Raw genomic sequence first — 19,230 nt, forward strand, 5'->3', positions numbered from 1 at the left:
CTTTCATATCTGCGACCCACTCAAAATAGGACCCCCCAGTTGAGAACCACTGCTCTAGATGATAGGAAAGGAAATTTGAAACTCCTTTATAAACTCCTTTAGCTTAGGAAACACCGGACCTTCCTTTAGGAAAGGAAAGGAGAGAATGCTGTCCCACAATGTCTTGCGGCCGCATCTTTTGCCGTGACACAACATGAAAGTGACAGTATTTATTAAGCGTTTTAAAACGTATGCCGTAACTTACCAAAGTGTTTTGTTTAATGACATCATAAATAGGTTGGATAGTGTAAGTGCAGTCATATTCTCTTGAAGCCCGTTCGTCTTTTCCTAAATCCTTTTGAATTCTCCTATCCTATATTACTTTTCTGATAAAGAGCCCCTGACCTTATGTAGAGGACATCTGTCTACCATAAGGTTAATGTACTAGCTATAGTATATGATCACATCATGTCCAAAGATCATCTGCCTTTCTTTCACCTATAAAAACTGGCAAGCAACAAAGAGCCCAAACCAGATCTTCACACAACACGCCTGTGGGAGCACACAGTCCTCACTCTAATACTCAGAAGTCTGCCATGGATTTTCTGCAGCAGGTAAGAAGCAGCAGCACAAAAAGCAGCTCTGAGTCATCTCGCAACCACTGAAATAAAACAAATTAATGTTGTTTACCACCGTCAAAGTAATAACACAAGGACATTTATCTAGAATAAATCGGTCGTGCTTATTTTGCAAGTTAAGTATAGCGCTAGTAAGTTGCAATACTTAATATTAACAATATTACTATTTATAGCCATCTTTAAATTAATAACACAAGAAATTATCCTTAATACATCCGACTTTCTTATTCTTTAAGTAACGTAATGTAGAGCTAGTTAGTAAGTGTGATATATTATATTGTGCTTATATAAAAATGTGACTTTAGCCTTTGGAAATGAACATAAAATAACGTTGTTAAACACATCTTGCATTATTCCATAATATAGTATTGCATTCAAAATGTTTTTCCAGAGACTGCCAGACTGTCCTGTGTAATGAATGCTGCTAAAATAATCACATCCATCGCCAAATTTGGAGACTTGATCCAATATTCGTATCCTATCGGATATTCCCACTGGGGAGTGTATGATGAAGGTGGATATGTAATCCATTTTGCTGTTGCAGATGAGGACAATACAAGTACATAACATATTTGTTTTAGTTTTTTGTCATTTAGCATTCAATAATAGAAACGTTTGGCTGAGATGTCCTGTAGCCTTTCCAAGGATCTAAGTGTTGAAAAAAGTACTAAAGAGCTAAAAATGTTTGTTTTTTGTATTACACGGGAAAGGAAAAAAAACATCAAAATAATTACAACTGATCTGGAAACTTTAAGTAAATAATGTTTAAGGGTAAGGTATTATGTATTGTGAAAGTATTTTACACATTATATCACATCTTCATCTGGAGTAGCATCCTGCCACAACTTGCCACATTTCTCACACAGTTCCATTCACTGCCCTCTGCCTGCTATTGGCTTGCAACGCCATGTGATGTTTGTGCTTTTTTTTACATTGGGATAAATGTTTTCGGTTTCTCGCTTATACTTTTGTTTGGCCTGGTTGAAGAGACGGACCATATCTATTTGACAATTTAGAACAAGAAATCACCTTTTAATTACACAATGCTCAATGTTGTAACGTACTGCACATCAAAAAACACACTTACAATAATCTTGGTTGTTTTGGCTAAATATGTCAGCACTGTTATTCTTGTCCTTAGTTTAAATCTTTATGGTTTAATGCATTTATTGTACGTTGCTTTGGATTAAAGCGTCAGCTAAATGCAATGTCATGTCACATAATTGTCCTATGGCCCCATTACGAAATATAAAACATTTTTATAATATCTTTACTTATTTTATTTTAGTTTTGCCTGAGTCTAATGTATAACTTCTTTTAATGGAGATTGTAAGACTTGAAATAATTAAGTTGAGACATCTGCAGAACACTCTGTGACCATGATATAAAGTTATAGTATAGTATAAATATGTTCTAAGGTGGATTGAAAAACTGAGATTGAAATGATCATTGTCATTGTCTTCAGATGAGAGTAAACTGATGAGGAGCATACGTATTTCCCTACAAGGATTGTTCCCTGTATCTGGTGACATTCTTCTTGGGGAGACCAAGATCCGCAGAGTGCCACTTGCTGACGTCAAGGTCCCGAAAGGAGTAAAGGTCCTGATCAGTAACAAAGGCCATGTCTTTACCATCAGCCTCTGAGGACATGCGGCTATGTTGCAATGCCCTTCTTGATAAGGAATTCCCTTATGGTATTCTCTCTCTCAACTGTGAGCACTTTGCTATTTTTTTACACTACGGTAAAGCTGTGTGCAACCAGGTATGTGTTCGGCAGTTAGTTTCCAACTTGGAATGTTTAGATTTATTTTTTTTCAGAATTGAAAAACATTTTTAATTGTGCCACAATCATTTCTCTGTCAACCTGTAGTAGTGCTCTGTGTTTGGCCATATCAGACTAATCAAACCGTCAAATGTCTGTCTTTTGTGGTCATAGTTATTGAAAAAGACAAAATAACCTTTACATTTTGGCTTCAAACAAACAAAAAGTGTTGGTAGTGTGTTTTAAGTGCTAAAATCTATTTAAAAGGACTTGACAGAGCATTGATATCACTGAGAATGGTATTGTTATATATCCTATAGATTCCTTCAAGTCCCAAGAATGTGTCAGGGTTGGGGAACAGGACCCACGTGCAGTAAATCAAGGGGAGGCAGGTATGGGTCCAAACAAAAAGCCATCTTTATTCAAAAGCTGTTGATGAAAACACAAAGCAAGGGGAACACAGGACATGAAAAACACTTAGCTTCAGACATGAAGGGCGACAGGAACAGGCAGGTATATTGGCCAAGATCAGGGAAGAACTGACGACGACCGAACAACAGACAAAAGGGAAACGGATTTAATACATAAGGCTAATCACAAGACAAGAGACAGCTGGAAGGGGGAGGAGAAACACAGGGGCAACAGGTGAACACAATGACACAATCAGGCACAGGAGGGAAACACAGACAGTAGTTAAACATGAAACAAGAGGGGAAAACATTTCAAAATAAAACACAACACAAAGATATGACTGATACGAAAAACAAGGATCATGACAGAATGTAGAGTGTGTGGAGGCAACTGCAATCTTCAAAGGCATCGTCAGCCCCAAGGCAACATGCATATTGCTTTAAACATTTTGCCGTTGGACATCTGTATGGCTGGGATGGATTATTTTGTCATGGTCAAAGGGAAACATTTAAAGTTTTTATTATCATTTATAAATTGATGACATTAAGCAACAAATGAATTTACCTTCGACTCAGCAGCTAGGAAAATGTATGAGATTGTATAAACATTTGTTTGTTTACTTATATATAATCTGGAAATCAAAACAACAAACTAATAAAATATGCTTTGCTTTCTAGGGTATAAAAAAGTGTTTATCAAAGAAAACCAAAAAAGTATTTTTCCTGTTTCTTTTGCAGTACGTTGACCCTTGGGCAGACAGCCTCCTGGGAGCGATTAGATACTAGATGCATTTCGAATTTGAAAATAAACTTTAAGAATGAATGCCAAACCAGTGTACTCTTCTGATATGTATTTTTTATTTGACACCTTTTCTATTACTGGCTCTTGTGAATTTCTATTAGATACAGCCCTATGACTTTTTTTTTTCTTTCACTTTTCCAAATTGTTTGCATAAAGATTGTGCTCCATAATGGGAAGCTTTTACGACCGTTTTCACTCCTTCAAGCCTTCTCATGTTTTTCCAGCCCTAAGGATTTTTACTCACCTTTTCCACAACTTTTTCCCTTTTTTCTCACCTATTTCTATCTTTTTCGCAAAAGGATGGCTCTCAATACCGTTTTCACTTTTTCGTGAAAGACGGTCCCTTCAACAAAGCTTTATTAAAAAAGAATGTCTCGGATCCACAACAATTGCATTATTGAAATGTAGGCTATAGAAATCATGGCTGTATAAGCTTCTTTTTTTTAACAATATATTTGATAGTTGTTTTTGTGTTAGTCCAAAATACAATTAGAGGCCGGTTATGTAGGAGCCATTTCCTTAATTTAAATTAATTTATCATTTAAGATTAAATTAACAACATGAGATTGTGTGGTGTTTATTATTTATTTCACTATAAAGTATTTAATAACTCCTGCAGGTCGGATTTGCAGCATAAAAGGAGAGGTGCTGCCGCCTACCAGGGTGGCTGATTGAAGCATAGTCTTTAGACCTTGCTTGTTGGCAGCGTGACACAATGGCTTGGTTCCTTATTGGTCTCTTTAGCATTAAAGTACAAGTTTATTTAGGAAATAGTTTGATTGAAAACGTTTATTTGTTTTGCCTCGTCTGTTGGAATATATAAGAACATTGTATTTTTCAATCGCATCTGGACATCCCCTTTTTTATCAACAACAAGCATCTATTCATCCTTCAGCCCAGGAGTGAATCACAAACTAAAGAAACAAACAAATGGATATCGTGGTCACTACAACACTGATAAGACTCTTCATCTAATACTTATGACCAACCAATTCTGTAATCCAGGATCCTGAAGCTCCTGTCACATCCTCAATATTTCAGCCATTCAGAGTAGAACCCTGTTGTGATCTAGAATAATACGATCAGAGGAATGCTAAGGAGTGGGGTAAGAATAAAAACAGAATCCTGTAGGCACAATAAGAATGAATCAGAAATGAACACATGGAAAATATCAGCATCCTCCCTGAAGAGTGGCTTTATAAACGAGTTGTGGCTTTGTCGTCAAAGGAGGATTAATCACAAACTGTCTTTCCAGGGGAGCATCCCTTAATATTCCTCACAGTTGTGTGATAAGCCTGCATGCTAGGTAGGGATAGAGATGAAATAATAAAGTGAGCTGAAAATAACAATAAAACTGCATTTTTAATGTGCTTCTACTGTAAATGTATGTGTAAATGTTAGTGTAAAGCAGTGGTACTCAACCTTGTCCTAATCAGGAGCCACATTGACGAAAAAATATTTTTGCAAGAGCCACAATCCAAAAACGCTCCTTTGCTCCCTGAAACCATTATGCATTTGAGAATATGGATAATAGTAATATGTTACTAAGGAATGAAAAGCATAATGTACAGTGCAATAACTGTGATTTATTATTTTCACTGCAACCACAAAACACACATTGCTGATCATCACTGCCCATAACAACAGATAACAGACAGCATGTTTACTGATCATCACAGTCCATATAACAGCAGATTATAGACAGCAGGGGTTGTCAGAAGAGTAATGTTGTACTTACTTCACACTCAATGTGATTTCTGACACTCCTTCTGCCGCACAAGTGATTTGAAGTCGGGCTCTGCGCTGGAAACGGCGATCCGAAGGGCCTCTGTTGTGTGCTGCAGACTCAATCTGTTTCGGTTGCGACATTTTATTTTTGAGAGCGCAGAGAATGCTGCTTCACACCGGTATGTGGACGGAAACATTGAGATGATGCGTCTTGCCAGTCTGGAGATATTTGGTAGATGCCCCACCAGTTTCCAAAAGTCCACGACATCTGTAATCCGAAACTGACGCTGAAGTTCATCTGAGCTCTTTAACTCCACAAACTCCATTTGAAGCTGCACAAGTCCGAGCTGGTCGCTTATTTGCTTCATTTCATTGACCTCAATCAGGAATGGGTTTTTCACAAGTAAAAAAATATTGCTATGGTCCTTGAAGTCTTGGAATCTTGATGTGTAGTTTTGCTTGAGCTCAGTTAGCACGTCACAGAATTGTGATTGACAGGGCAGGAGAGCGTCTGCATGCATCGCCATCACTTTCTGCACGGTGGGGAAGAAACGGTAATCAGAACCACGGACACTTCGTTCAAGTACATCCAGTTTGTCAGAGAATACTCTGACAGCCGTGTAGAGCTCATACACGGTCTTGTTTCTTCCCTGCATCTTGAGATTAAGTTTGTTCAAGTGCTGCGTAATGTCACACAGGAACGCAACAGACAGCACCCACTCTTCATCATACAAAAAGGAAAATCGGGAAGTCTCCCCTTGGCCGACAATGAAGGATTTCAGGGGTTCAAGCAGGTCCATGAAATGTGCAAGCATACGTCCTTTAGACAGCCATCTGATCTTGGTGTGTAACACCAAATCTCCATAGTGAGTGTTAAACTCCTCACACAGCAGTTTAAAATGTAGGTGGTTTCTTGCACGGGCCCTGATATAATTAACCACTTCGATTACATTTGCCATCACTTCATTCAGACATTTGAACTTAGCAAACAAGGCTTGTTGATGCACAATAGAATGGTATGAGAAAATACCCTCAGCAGCAACCGCACCGTTTTTCAGCGTTTCTTTCAGCAAAGCCACGGCTCCGTTCCTCTTACCAAGCATCGCCGGTGCGCCATCTGTTGTGAATGCTGTGATTTTTTCTGGTCCAATTTTAAACTTTTCTAATGTTTCCAGCACAGCGTTTTTTATTTCAATGCCCGTTGTTCCATTTTCCAGTGAAACCATGTCAAGCAGTTCTTCTGTAATGTCAAACTTACTTAAAAAAGATAAAGATGAGTAATTGTGGCGTGTCATTGATATCCAAGCTTTCGTCCATTGCAAGGCTGACAAACTCAGCGGATGACAGTTTGTCCTTAAGAGTATGTGCAATGTTCTCTGAAATGTTTGATGCCCTCCTAGCTACAGTAGAATCCGACAGTGGAATTTTTTTTGCCTCTCGTTCCAGGTCTTTTTTCTCAGGAAACAATGTTGAACAAGCCAGCAGTATGCAATCCTTCACCATTTCTCCATCAGTATATGGCTTCATCTTTTTCATCAGTTCATGTGTGATTTTGTAGGATGCCTCTGTCGCTCTTTCACTCGTATTAGTGTGGAATACGTTTTTTTGAGCAGTTCGGTTCTGTTTGAGTCTCGCCAGCTTTTCCGCCCTCAGCTCTCCACCTTTCGGAAAGTCGGTGCTGAACTTCGGGTGTTTTGTGTCGTGATGGCGCTGCAAATTGGACCTTTTAAATTGTGAAATGACGTTGTCACAAAGCAGGCAGATGCATTTTCCCGAACCGGTGGAGACGAAGAAAAACTCGAGTTCCCAGTCCTCTTTAAATGTTCGATATTCCTCTTCATATTTTCTTTTCCTATATTCCTTTGCCATTTTTGCATAGTGCTGTAAGCTAGTTTTCCCAGTGTGACGGAGCATTTATCTCGCGCACCTGCAATCAGAGCGGGAAACCTGAAATCATTTGTGATTGGTTGTTCAGAGGGAGGGGGGAGGGGCGGCTTAATACACGTGACTTGTGAGTGATAATGAAATGTTGATGAATTCTGCTGACAATGTTTTTGTTTTTCGTTTTTTAAACATTTTTTGAGATTTTTATTTGTTTTTAAGTGGGACTTAAAAGAGCCTCAACTAGTCTTAAAGGAGCCGCATGCGGCTCGCGAGCCGCGGGTTGAGTATCGCTGGTGTAAAGCTTTGTGAATAAACCTCACAGTTTTAAGCATCTACAGCATGGGTGCCCAACCTTTTTGGAACCAAGATCTACTTTTAAAGTTGATAGTGTGTCGAGATCTACCAAGCCATATCGAAAGCCATAGCGTAGCCACAATTAATTGTGCACCTATATAATAACACAGTTTTCTGACACAAAGATCAAGTTTTAACAATAATAATACGTTAATTGAAGTAAATGTACGTCGTGCAAAGAATAAGCACAAGTAGGTCTAGGACTGGCCCGTAACAACACAACAGCATACAACCCCATTAATACAATGCCTAATTTAAGTTGGAAAAGTGGTTCTCTACCTTAGTGGGACTTCTGGCACTGAGAGGAGGAAGCTAGTCTCTCATAGTCCGGACAGTAGGAGCTGAGTGCCAGCCATAAGCAGGCCGCAAGGTGGTCATCAGTCCTGGTGGATCTGTATTTTGACTTAATGATTTTCATATGTGAAAAGGTAGACTCACACAAATATGTTGATCCAAAAAGTGCAGTCAAATTCTTTGCAGTTTGTCTCAGGCTGGGGTACTTCTCTTTCTGCATTAGATTCCAGAATTGGACATTGTGTCAGGTCTCTTGATTTGAGCTCAATGTCATTATTTAGTGTGAGGATCTCATTCTCAATAGCACCGCTATCCAGGTTGAAGAGTGATGCCACTTTGGACGTTATACAATCCACATCTATATTCTCCCCAAATGAAAAACTGAGAAAACTGACAACAGGCTCAATGGATGCAAAGTCAGTAAAGCGCCTGTCAAATTCTGACAAGATGCTTTGCACTTGATCATCATAACGTGCACTCTCAAGCTCCGCACAGTCTTTGCCCTGACGCTTAAGTTCTGTGTCCATGTGTGGAAAGTTCTGCAGATCACACTGTTGCAACCTGCTTGATAGCAGCTGTAACTTGCTTTTAAGGTGTTCACGGAGCTGATCATGCTGATGATGTGTTTGTTCTTACCCTGCAGCTCTAGATTCAAGTTATTGAGCTTGTCAGTCAGATCAGTAAGAAAGCCTAATCCAAGAGCCACTAACTGTCTTCTAGCTGTGCATACTCAGCCTGGTTTGAACGTTTCAGAAATTCTTTAATTTCAGGCAACAATTCAGAAAACCGTTCCAGAAATGTACCTGTGCTGAGCCACCTTACGTCTGTGTGCAGCAGCAGATCTGTGTGTTCTGCACCAGTCTCCTCCAGTTGCGCACGGAATAATCGCCTCTGCAGACTCCTGGCCCGAACAGAACAGGCAATCTTGTTAGCCACATCCATCACGTTTTTCATATTTCAAATCTTCCCGCACCACCCTTGCTGGTGAAATATTCAATGGTAATTCAGGAAATCTGGGAAAGGTTCAGACTGTTTGCACAATCCAATGAACCCAGCAGTACGTCCAATCATTGCTGGAGCCCCATCGGTTGTAATAGAGATGAGTTTGAAGAGGGGCAACTTGCTCTTACTAACAAATTCCATAAAAACCTGAAACATATCTGTGCCTCTTGTGTGCCCTTTCAGAGGCAAAATGGTCAGCAGCTCTTCTTTTACACTCATATTGTCGAAAACCATTCTAATGAACACACATAGCTGAGCCACATCCACAGCATCAGTGGATTCATCGAATTGCAGAGAAAAACACTCATGTGTGTCAATATCATTCCTCAATTGCTGTTCAACATCCTCCGCCATTCCCTCGCATCGCCGTGTAACAGAATTTCTTGATAGCTGCACATCCTGAATAGCAGACACAATCTCCTTTCGATTTTTAAAATCGGCAAAAGCGCATCTGCGGCTTCCATGAACGCTTCTTTCACAATCTCACCATCCTTGAAAGATTTCTTTCCTTTTGCAAGAACACGACAGACACGATAAGAAGCTATGGTTGCAGCCTTACTCGTGGTATTGGGCCTGGTAAAAATGGACTGTTGTGCTGCTAGCTGACTTTTTCATTCCTTGACTTTTTGGGCACGCAGTGGTGATTTAGCTGGGAAGTTTGTATCGTAGCTCTTGTGGACCGTCTTGAAATGCCGCTCCAAATTCCCTTTCTTTGGTAAAGCCACATTTGCATTGCAGATAAGACAGATGGACTTGGCATTCGAATACACGAAAAAATAATCCTCCTCCGACTGAGAAGTTTTAGATGTTTTAGCTTCTGCCGCCATGGTAGTATCCACTCGCTCTATTCAGGCTTCTCGCGCCCTTCCGAGTCCTTAGTTAGAACCTAGCAACCATACCCTGCGTGCGCAGATAGAAAGAAGCGTGTGACATCTTTTCTTTGATTATGCCTGATCTACCTTACTACAGCTGTACAAATCTACACACTGCTTCACGCGATCAGCAGTTCCTTGTGCCTATTTAAGATGTTTTAAGTTGGAAGTTTTAATGTAGGCCTATTTTACACAACAGTAGGAGGATAGCCTACACACAACATTTTCTCGCGATCGACTGGAACTCAGGCCGCGATCGACTGGTAGACCGCGATCGACTGGTTGGGCACCCCTGATCTACAGCATCCTTAATGATTCTTGGTGTTTCACAATAAGACACAATAAACAAAGTCTCCTCCATTCTCACACAGAACAGCCATGAAAATGCTAAAATGTGGAGAGCAGTTTTAAGAAAACATATTGTAGGCCTCACATAGAAGTGACCATGTTGATTTTAAATTTGACTAAATGGACTGCTAACAGAAAAACTATGATGTTTGCGTACTATAAATAGCTGAGGAGGTGCTGCTTTGATGTTCACATTTTAAATAGAGTGTAGTGACACTGAATGCATAACAGGAGGATGTGAAGAGACAAAGCTGGATTGCTTTATCTCACTTCCCTGGTAAATAAGGTAAATGGAGGTGTCGCTTTCCTCAGATTATTATATACAGTGGAGAGAACAAGTATTTGATACACTGCCGATTTTGCAGGTTTTCCCACTTACAAAGCATGTAGAGGTCTGTAATTGTTATCATAGGTACTCTTCAATTGTGAGAGAAGGAATCTAAAACAAAAATCCAGAAAATCACATTGTATGATTTTTAAGTAATTAATTTGCATTTTATTGCATGACATAAGTATTTGATACATCAGAAAAACTGAACTTAATATTTGGTACAGAAACCTTTGTTTGCAATTACAGAGATCAGACATTTCCTGTAGTTCTTGACCAGGTTTGCACACATTGCAACAGGGCTTTTGGCCCACTCCTCCATACAGATCTTCTCCAGATCCTTCCGGTTTCGGGGCTGTTGCTGGGCATTACAGACTTTCAGCTCCCTCCAAAGATTTTCTATTGGGTTCAGGTCTGGAGACTGGCTAGGCCACTCCAGGACCTTGAGATGCTTCTTACGGAGCCACTCCTTAGTTGCCTTGGCTGTGTGTTTCGGGTCATGCTGGAAGACCCAGCCATGACCCATCTTCACTGCTCTTACTGAGGGAAGGAGGTTGTTGGCCAAGATCTCTTGATACATGGCCCCATCCATCTTCCCTTCAATGCGGTGCGGTCATCCTGTCCCCTTTGCAGAAAAGCATCCCCAAAGAATGATGATCCAACTCCATGCTTCACGGTTGGGATGGTGTTCTTGGGGTTGTACTCATCCTTGTTCTTCCTCCAAACACGGCGAGTGGAGTTTAGACCAACAAGCTCTATTTTTGGCTCATCAGACCACAGGACCTTCTCCCATTCCTCCTCTGGATCATCCAGATGGTCATTGCCAAACTTCAGACGGGCCAGGACATGCGCTGGCTTGAGCAGTGGGGCCTTCGTGCGCTGCAGGATTTTAATCCATGGCGGCAGTGGCCTAGGAGGAGAACTGGCACCTCTCTAGCTACCAGCTCACTCCATATTTTTTTTGGTCAGATCGGGACGTGAATCAGCGACCCTTCGGTCCCAAGACCAAGTCCCTACTGACTGAGCCACTGCCGCCCAAGCTGCTTGCCTATTGTCCTGTAGCCCATCCCAGCCTTCTGCAGGTCTACAATGTTATCCCTGATGTCCTTACACAGCTTTCTGGTCTTGGCCATTGTGGAGAGGTTGGAGTCTGTTTGATTGAGTGTGTGGACAGGTCTCTTTTATACAGGTAACGAGTTCAAACAGGTGCAGTTAATACAGGTAATGAGTGGAGAGCAGGAGGGCTTCTTAAAGAAACACTAACAGGTCTGTGAGAGCCGGAATTCTTACTGGTTGGTAGGTGATCAAATACTTATGTCATGCAATAAAATGCAAATTAATTATTTAAAAATCATACAATGTGATTTTCTGGATTTTTGTTTTAGATTCCGTCTCTCACAGTTGAAGTGATAAAAATGACAGAACTCTACATGCTTTGTGAGTGGGAAAACCTGAAAAATTGGCAGTGTATCAAATACTTGTTCTCCCCACTGTATAATCGTCAATTTAAAATTGCAACTTTCAGTTTGATTGCCGAAAAAAACCTTCACTGAAAAAACCGAGACGTTGAATTTATTTAAATGTATTATGTCAACTGATTTCACATAACAATTAGGTTCGTTGAAAGCAATACTATTAAGTAATTAACTTTTATTAACTTAATATTATTGCTTTCAGCTTTACATACAGTTATGTGAAATACAAGGGGCTATACACATATAACTTTGAATACGGCCATTTAGATGCTTTTCTCATGATTAACAACAGCATTAAAATCCTTAAAACATCCATCTTCCACCGCTTATCCTGGGGCGGGTCGTTGAGGTAGCAGTACCAGCAGAGGGCCCCAAACGTCCATTTTCTTGGCCAGCTCTGACTTGGGGGGATTCCAAGGCGCTCCCAGTCCAGCGTGAAGTCTCCACCTGGTCCTGGGTCTGCCCCTGTCTCCTCCCAGCTGGACATTCCTGGAACACCTCCCTATCAAAGTACTTACTGCCCGAACATGTCAATGGGCGAAGGAGTAGCAGCTTTACTGTTTTTATTTCAGTGACTCTGAAGAACGCATATAAAACGGCTTTATTCCTCTTTTAAAGTCTAACAGCAAGGTAATGTGATGAAGCTATTTTAAATATAGCATTTAAATTACACTGATGTGTTTCTGTTTCTGTGAGTAATACATTGACTGTGGTATAACTTTTAAAACCCACAACACATCAGCCTCTCTTTTTGGAATGCCAGCAAATGTTCTGTTTTCCATTTTTTCCCTGCCTTATTCACACTTATTCTAAAGAGTAACTTACCTCACAGTCGGTTATTTTAACACGAAAGGTAAGTGGAAGAAACATTTGTCTTGTTGTAAATTACAATACAGCATTTGTGTGGCTGTCCTGATGAGAATTTGATTGTTTGAGTGCAGATTTTGGTAAGAATTTGCAGGAAAAGCTAGATTCTAAATTCCAAGCTGCAGCCTGCAAACCATGATGTCATGTGTGAGTTTTTACTTCTACGTTTAATATAAATTTCAAACATTTAATATTAACATTTAATATTGTTCAATTCAAGAAGTCTTAACATACCATAAAAAAGAGAAGAATATGCTATTTGCTCTGTCTTTCTCTTTTCATATTATAATTAATAATGACGATATGTTTTGAATAAGGAACAGCAGATGGTTATTTCTGTAATTTTTTGTATCTAACCAATTCGATTGAAATGAACAGAAAACTGTAAATGGAAAAAGAACACAACAAGTTGTGCAGGTAATCCATCCATCGTCACTTACAGCCCAGCTCCTCTCCTCCTTTACATCCATACATTGACTTTTTCAAACAGATAGCGTGGGAAGCTTGTGTTTGGAAGCTATTTAAATAGATATTATTGATTCACTCAATTGTGTTGGGACTACTCCCCCTCCCTTTCACTCATTCAACTGTAAAATAGTCACAGCTGTATGAGGCATTCACCCTGACTGATGGTCCCTCAAGGGAAGATCCGTGCTTCATGTTTGAAACAAAGAGGGGCATGTATTTGTCTGAGCTCAGAGTGTTTATTGGGGGGGGGGGACAACAACACGTAATGAAGGAAGGGTAAACAGAAGCAGACACCTGAAGGACATGCGGTTAGAAAAAAACATAAAATAAGATGTGAGCATTAGGGGTTTTTTGTTTGCATGTTTGTCATCATCACAACTGAGTTTAACAATGCATTGTCTTGAGTGAATGTAGGTCCAAGGTTTGCTGTATTTGAAAAATATATTATAGGTCTCATATCTATACAAAACATGTCTGTGAAGTGTTTTGCTCAAAACACCAAACAGATCCCCCATTGTAGCACGCCTCATCCCCCTCTATTTCAGCCCTGTGTCATGATCCTTGTTTTCTGTCTGTTTCCTGTTTTATTTTGAAATGTTTTCCCTCTGTTGTGTCATCTGTAGTTTTACTTCCTGTCTTTTGGTTTTCCTTGTGTCTGATTGTTTCATTGTGTTCACCTGTTGCCCCTGTGTTTCTCCTCCCCTCTCCAGCTGTGTGTTGTTTGCTGATTAGCCTTGTGTATTTAGTCTTGGTTCCCTTTTGTCTCTTGTTCAGTCGTCGTTGTTTCCTACCTGATGTTGTACATGTTACCTGCCTTTTTCTGCCCGTCCATCTATCTGCTCCTGTTCCCAGTGTCCCTGTATCCCCTGGTAAGTGTTGGTGTGGTTATTTTTGGTTGGAAGCACAGCTTTAATTTAAATAAAGACTTTTGTTTGGACCCATACCTGCCTCCCGTTTGTTTTACTGCACTTGGGTCCTGTTTCCCCAAACCCTGACAGACGAACTGACCAAAGATGGACCCAGCAGCTGAGCTACATTAGGTGAAATACAAATGAATTTGCCTAAAGAATTTGTCTCGATATGCCTCAAGTGAAGAGGAGAGGCAGTGTTTTTTTGTCCATGGCGCGCCAAGAAGTGACATCAAGGCCCTGGTTAAGCCGTCGTCCGTAGCTGTCTTACCGCCCTCCGGAGCTATTCCACCATCCTCCAGGTCGTCCTCAGGAGCTATTCCACTGTTCTCTAGGTCGTCCTCCAGAGTTCCCTCACCGTGGTCTCCGGCCCTGTCTCCGTCCCTGTCTCAGGCCCCGGAGTCCCCTCGCCGTGGTCTACGCCCATGTCTCCGCCCCCCTCAGTTCCCCAGCCAAAAGTCCTGTCCATGCTCTGTCTCAGCCTCTGCCTTGCCCCCCGGCCGTCCGCCCGAGATACCCTTCTCGTCCTCTGCCTTGCCCCCGGGTTGTCCGCCCGAGACATCCTTCATGTCCTCTGTCTTGCCCCTGGGCCACCTGCCCGCCTGCCCGAGTGGGCTGTGGGCTGGCTTTACATTGAACTCCTGGCACGTGACACGTCCCAACCTATCGTCTGCAATATACAGCCACGAGCCGAATTCTATTCCAAGGGACAGGTTGATCTCGTGATGGCTTGACAGAATGTTGAGGATTACTTTATATGTATATCCTTGGTTAAAATATTCCCTTAAGATTTTCAGCTCTTCTTCTATTCTTTCCAACTCAGTTTAAAATGTGTGCAGACACAGCTGAGTAGTACCAAACAGAAAAGATGTAGCGCTGTCAAACAATCAATCACAGCATTGTTTGTTTGTGTCCAATCACAAACAAGGAATGTTCTCCCTAAAGGAATACCCTTTACGTAATCTTTGTATTGTTTTAGAGTTTTTCAAATGTTGTAGTGTGTTGTGAAATGTTGTTTTGACACCATACAATCACTGTGTTGGGTTTCCCTGCTCATCAAAATGCACCCTTTATCACATTGGCATATCATATTTCATCTTGGCACAATCCCAAACCCCTTTGATCATCCAGTTTGTTATGTTCTTTTGCCAAGAACGGCACAGTTCATCATTCAAGTTCTTTCCAAGGGGTAAAATTCACAGATGGTAGGCGGGCGCATGTCAAAATCTCCGATATTCACAGAAGAGATGCAAACAAGCTATGCAAACATGCAATATTTATGATTTAGTCTGTGTTTGAGTAAGTGTGGTGAATGATGCTTGCCAATTTGACAAAATGAAATATGTTTGTTATTCATGTAATTACTCCATGAACTGCTTCTTGAATTCCTCTGGTTGTTAAAAGTATGCATTCAGACAAACACACTTACACACACAAGCAACACATCTGAATAATTCAGTTATGTATACACAGTTTTGTTGGGAGAGTGTTGTACGTTTCAGTTTTTTCAGTGCAACTCGTAAATGTGGAGCTAATTTGAATAACTTTTCAGCAGCTGGATATTTTAACCTATAAATACAGTATATTTCAAAGTTGATTTAATAATTGATTTGGATTTTGTATTAGCTATTAATCTAAACCTAAAAAGTAACTGGTAAGAAAAGCTGTCAAATTAATGTGGTGGAGCAAAAGGTAAAAATGTGCTTTTAAAATGTAGTGGAGTTGAAGTGCAGTAGAATAAACTGAGAATACTTAGATAAAGTGCATGTAGCTCAACTTTGTAACTATCCATCACTGTATTTACTAATAGTTATATCAATCTAAAACTGTATTGAGATAACATCATGAAAAACAACTGACTACTTTCATGTAGACGTGGGTCTTTCTTACCACCAACACGCCCTAAAAAGACTAAACCTACAATATGTGGCTCTCTCTCTGTGGCTATCAGAACCAACCCTTACTGGTTTCAATGGGAAGATAACATCTTTAAAACGTGTGAAGTATATCTTGTAGCGATGTTTGTGAAGATGGTGAAGAAGTCTCCAGAGACACCAGCTTATATATAATAAGGTTTATTACAACAGCATAGTATCATACACCAACACGGGCAATACGAGGTTCCCAGAGACAATTGTGGAAGTCCCCCTGAACTGTCTTTGTGCATACAATAGGACAAAATGTGTGTGCGTGTTCAAAGTGTGTGTGCTCACATGAGGTGGTCAATAACAATGCGTGCCCCACTAAAGTGACATGTGTCTGTTCATAGGGGCCCCCTAACATATTCCAGATGTTGTTTTTCACTCTCCTATCACCCAACATTCCTCTTACCCAACCTATGACCTCAGAGAGTATACACCACACACGTTAAACATACAGTATGTAGTTTTAATCGCTCAATGAGGAGGGAATTGTTAGTTTGCATGTATTACTTCCAGTTACAGATGAATACATATTTAAATCACTAGAGACAAATTAATTAGGACAAAGTTAACTTTTGTCATAACGGTGATATGTGATAATAAGGATTTTGACAGAAAGTCTTTAGGGCTTAGCCTTTACAGAAACGTATAATCCTGCCTGTCTGAGCATCAGCTAGATAACCCCCCGCCCCCTGTGGACTCCAGAGATGGGGTTGATGGTGCTGATAAATCTGTGAATGTGCTAGGGAGGGGGTGGGGGGGGGGGGGGGGGGGGGTGGACGTATCAGCAGCTTAAGCTTTCTTAAGGCAGACAGAGAATCTTATTTAAAAAGATAGGTCAGGAAGATGATTGGCTATCAATATAGGAGTATCGCTGTTCTGCATGTGACCGGCTGATAAGGACTGTGAACCTTTGACAGCCCCAGACAATGGCAGTATTGAAATTATGACGGAGAATGTGTGTACACAGTGAGTGGTCGAATAAATAAGAGAAACGACAAGTCTTCAACTTTGGCTGTTGTTATTCACCAGGATTTCCATCGGTATGACGGTATGAGATCCTTATGTAATGATCTTATTTTAGCCTCACAGGTCATGTGATTACAAAACACATCTCCATACTGAACAACTCCTTTGAAGAGGCTCAAGAGTAGAAGTTGGAACTTCTCAAACACAAAGTAGAGGCCTTGAAGCCTGGTGCATTCTGGTCTCAAAAAATCTACTTCGCCGTACAAAGGAAACTACATGTCAGTTATGTTAAGAGGGAAATGTATTTTCCCTAAACTAATAGGTACCAATCAGAGCAAAAATCTGCTGATGGACGTTTGGATGCAAAAACAGGACACTGTGGTGTTTCTGTTCTGTCTAAAACCAAAGTCTTTTTTAATCTTCAACAAAACTACTTTGAGTCAAACCATTAGCTTTTTTCTTTTCTTTTCTTTTTTTTAAACATAAACAAACTGTTCTGACATGTTTTGTTCAATTTATTTTCACTTAATAATGTTAACCATAAATGGACAAAACTGTAAATGGAATCTGGGATACATTTACACTGAAGCATAATTGAGAATACAGTTTGGTTGGCTCTTCTGCACAGGAGTTGTTTTGGGTAAACACACAACAGGTGTCATTAGGATTAATTCGTGGTTGATTTTTCAAGATATTTGTTGGAAATGACAAAAATACAGAATACCACTGGTTATATCCTGAAGGCTATGTGTTGTATAGCTAACCATGGGCATCTTACAAACAGCAGCAGAGATAAAGATGATGAAATTGAACATCCCATAAACACCTCCTGCCCTCTCTGTGGGGAGCTGATGCTTCTGCAGAGAGTTTTAAGCCAGCGACTCAGCATGCTACTTCCTGCCCCAACCGGTCCAGCCGTATCAGCACCTATCAACACTGACCCTGAGGAGTGACGCTTCAGCACTCTCCTGATTTTCCTTAAAGTTCACTGTGCTTCTGTTTGGCAGAACAAAACAGTTGATGTATTCTTAATGAAGCTGATCCCATTTAAATGCATGAGCCTGTGTCCAAACATTTTCTGTCCCTATCCATGACAGTTCATTTTGTTTTACTTTCTTTGTTTTCCACTTCTTTGCCTTCAGTTTTTTTCTGTGGCAGGAAATTCATATTTTTGTCAGTTTGTCTGTTTGTCAGCTCCATAACCCAAAAACTATTGGCCTGAATAATTATGATTGAACTGATCTAAAGCGAATGAGTGATAATCAAATCAATTTTCAACTGAATCCAATGTTGTACAGTTGTTATAAACATACTGGAATGAGAACAATATTGTTATGTAAATTTGACAGACTGATTCCAGGATTTGTTGACTCATTATAATCTACATTTTACATTTACAAACAAATAAAGGATTCATGTTTTCCCCGTCTTTAAAATTATATTCCTTGTAGTGTAAGTGAGGCGTTCAAACACATTAATAACTAAACACATGATTGCCCTAATGTTAGGGTAATCAAATCAGAGTTTGTGGAAAATACAATTTAAGACTTTCATCTTTCTTCTTTAAAGTTACTCCACTGTGTCTTTGTCAGAGTTGAAAGCATAAGGATGAACAGATATGATAAACATTGGTAGTGTAAGCCAGCCTCACAAAGTGCACTCGCTAGTAACGCAGTGTACACACGGGTCCGTTCCGTTGACGCTTGCCGGAGGGCGTGTCTGGCACTTGGGGTTAACGCGACCAACAACCATCACATTCAGGGACGGATTAAGAGTCATTGGGCCCCTGGCCCTGTGACGCCCCCCCCCCCCAAAAAAAAACAAGCACCACGCTAACTTCACCCTCACGCGCAAATCAGCGGTGTTAAAGGTTGCGTTAAAAGCACAGTCAAATTTTATTCACGTTTATCTTGAGGATTTACAATAAGTCAAAGAACACATAAGCACATAAGTCAAAAATAAGCAGGCGCAATGCAAAGGGCCCAAACCCCTACATCACACAGATCACATCACTCATAAGAAAACTGCTTGAAATCATGCATCGTCATCAAGGCTTGACAATATTCTAACCTTCGAAAGGGGGGCCAGCTGGCAAAAGTTTGGGAACCCCTGCGTATATCCTACCCCATTCTAACTGATTTAAAGGCCCTTTCTCGATATTAGGGATGAATAACATTGATCAGCTGTGGTTCAGGAGCACTATATGACCTATCATATGCC

At 40.5% G+C, this 19,230-nt stretch overlaps 2 protein-coding genes across 3 annotated transcripts in view; both read left to right on the top strand.

Annotated features, from left to right (window-relative positions):
• The window catches only part of LOC134867715 (inactive dipeptidyl peptidase 10-like), a 679,335-nt gene that overhangs the window by 651,547 nt on the left and 8,558 nt on the right, over nt 1-19,230 (top strand). The window lies entirely within an intron of this gene.
• LOC134867479 (uncharacterized) lies at nt 576-14,853 on the top strand. The gene is given in 6 exon segments (XM_063888080.1): nt 576-601; nt 1,049-1,176; nt 2,083-2,245; nt 2,247-2,397; nt 3,159-3,212; nt 14,455-14,853. Coding segments are annotated over 6 exon segments (921 nt in total).

Source organism: Eleginops maclovinus, chromosome 7, assembly GCF_036324505.1.
Source record: "Eleginops maclovinus isolate JMC-PN-2008 ecotype Puerto Natales chromosome 7, JC_Emac_rtc_rv5, whole genome shotgun sequence".
In the NCBI taxonomy this organism is placed as follows: Eukaryota; Metazoa; Chordata; class Actinopteri; order Perciformes; family Eleginopidae; genus Eleginops; species Eleginops maclovinus.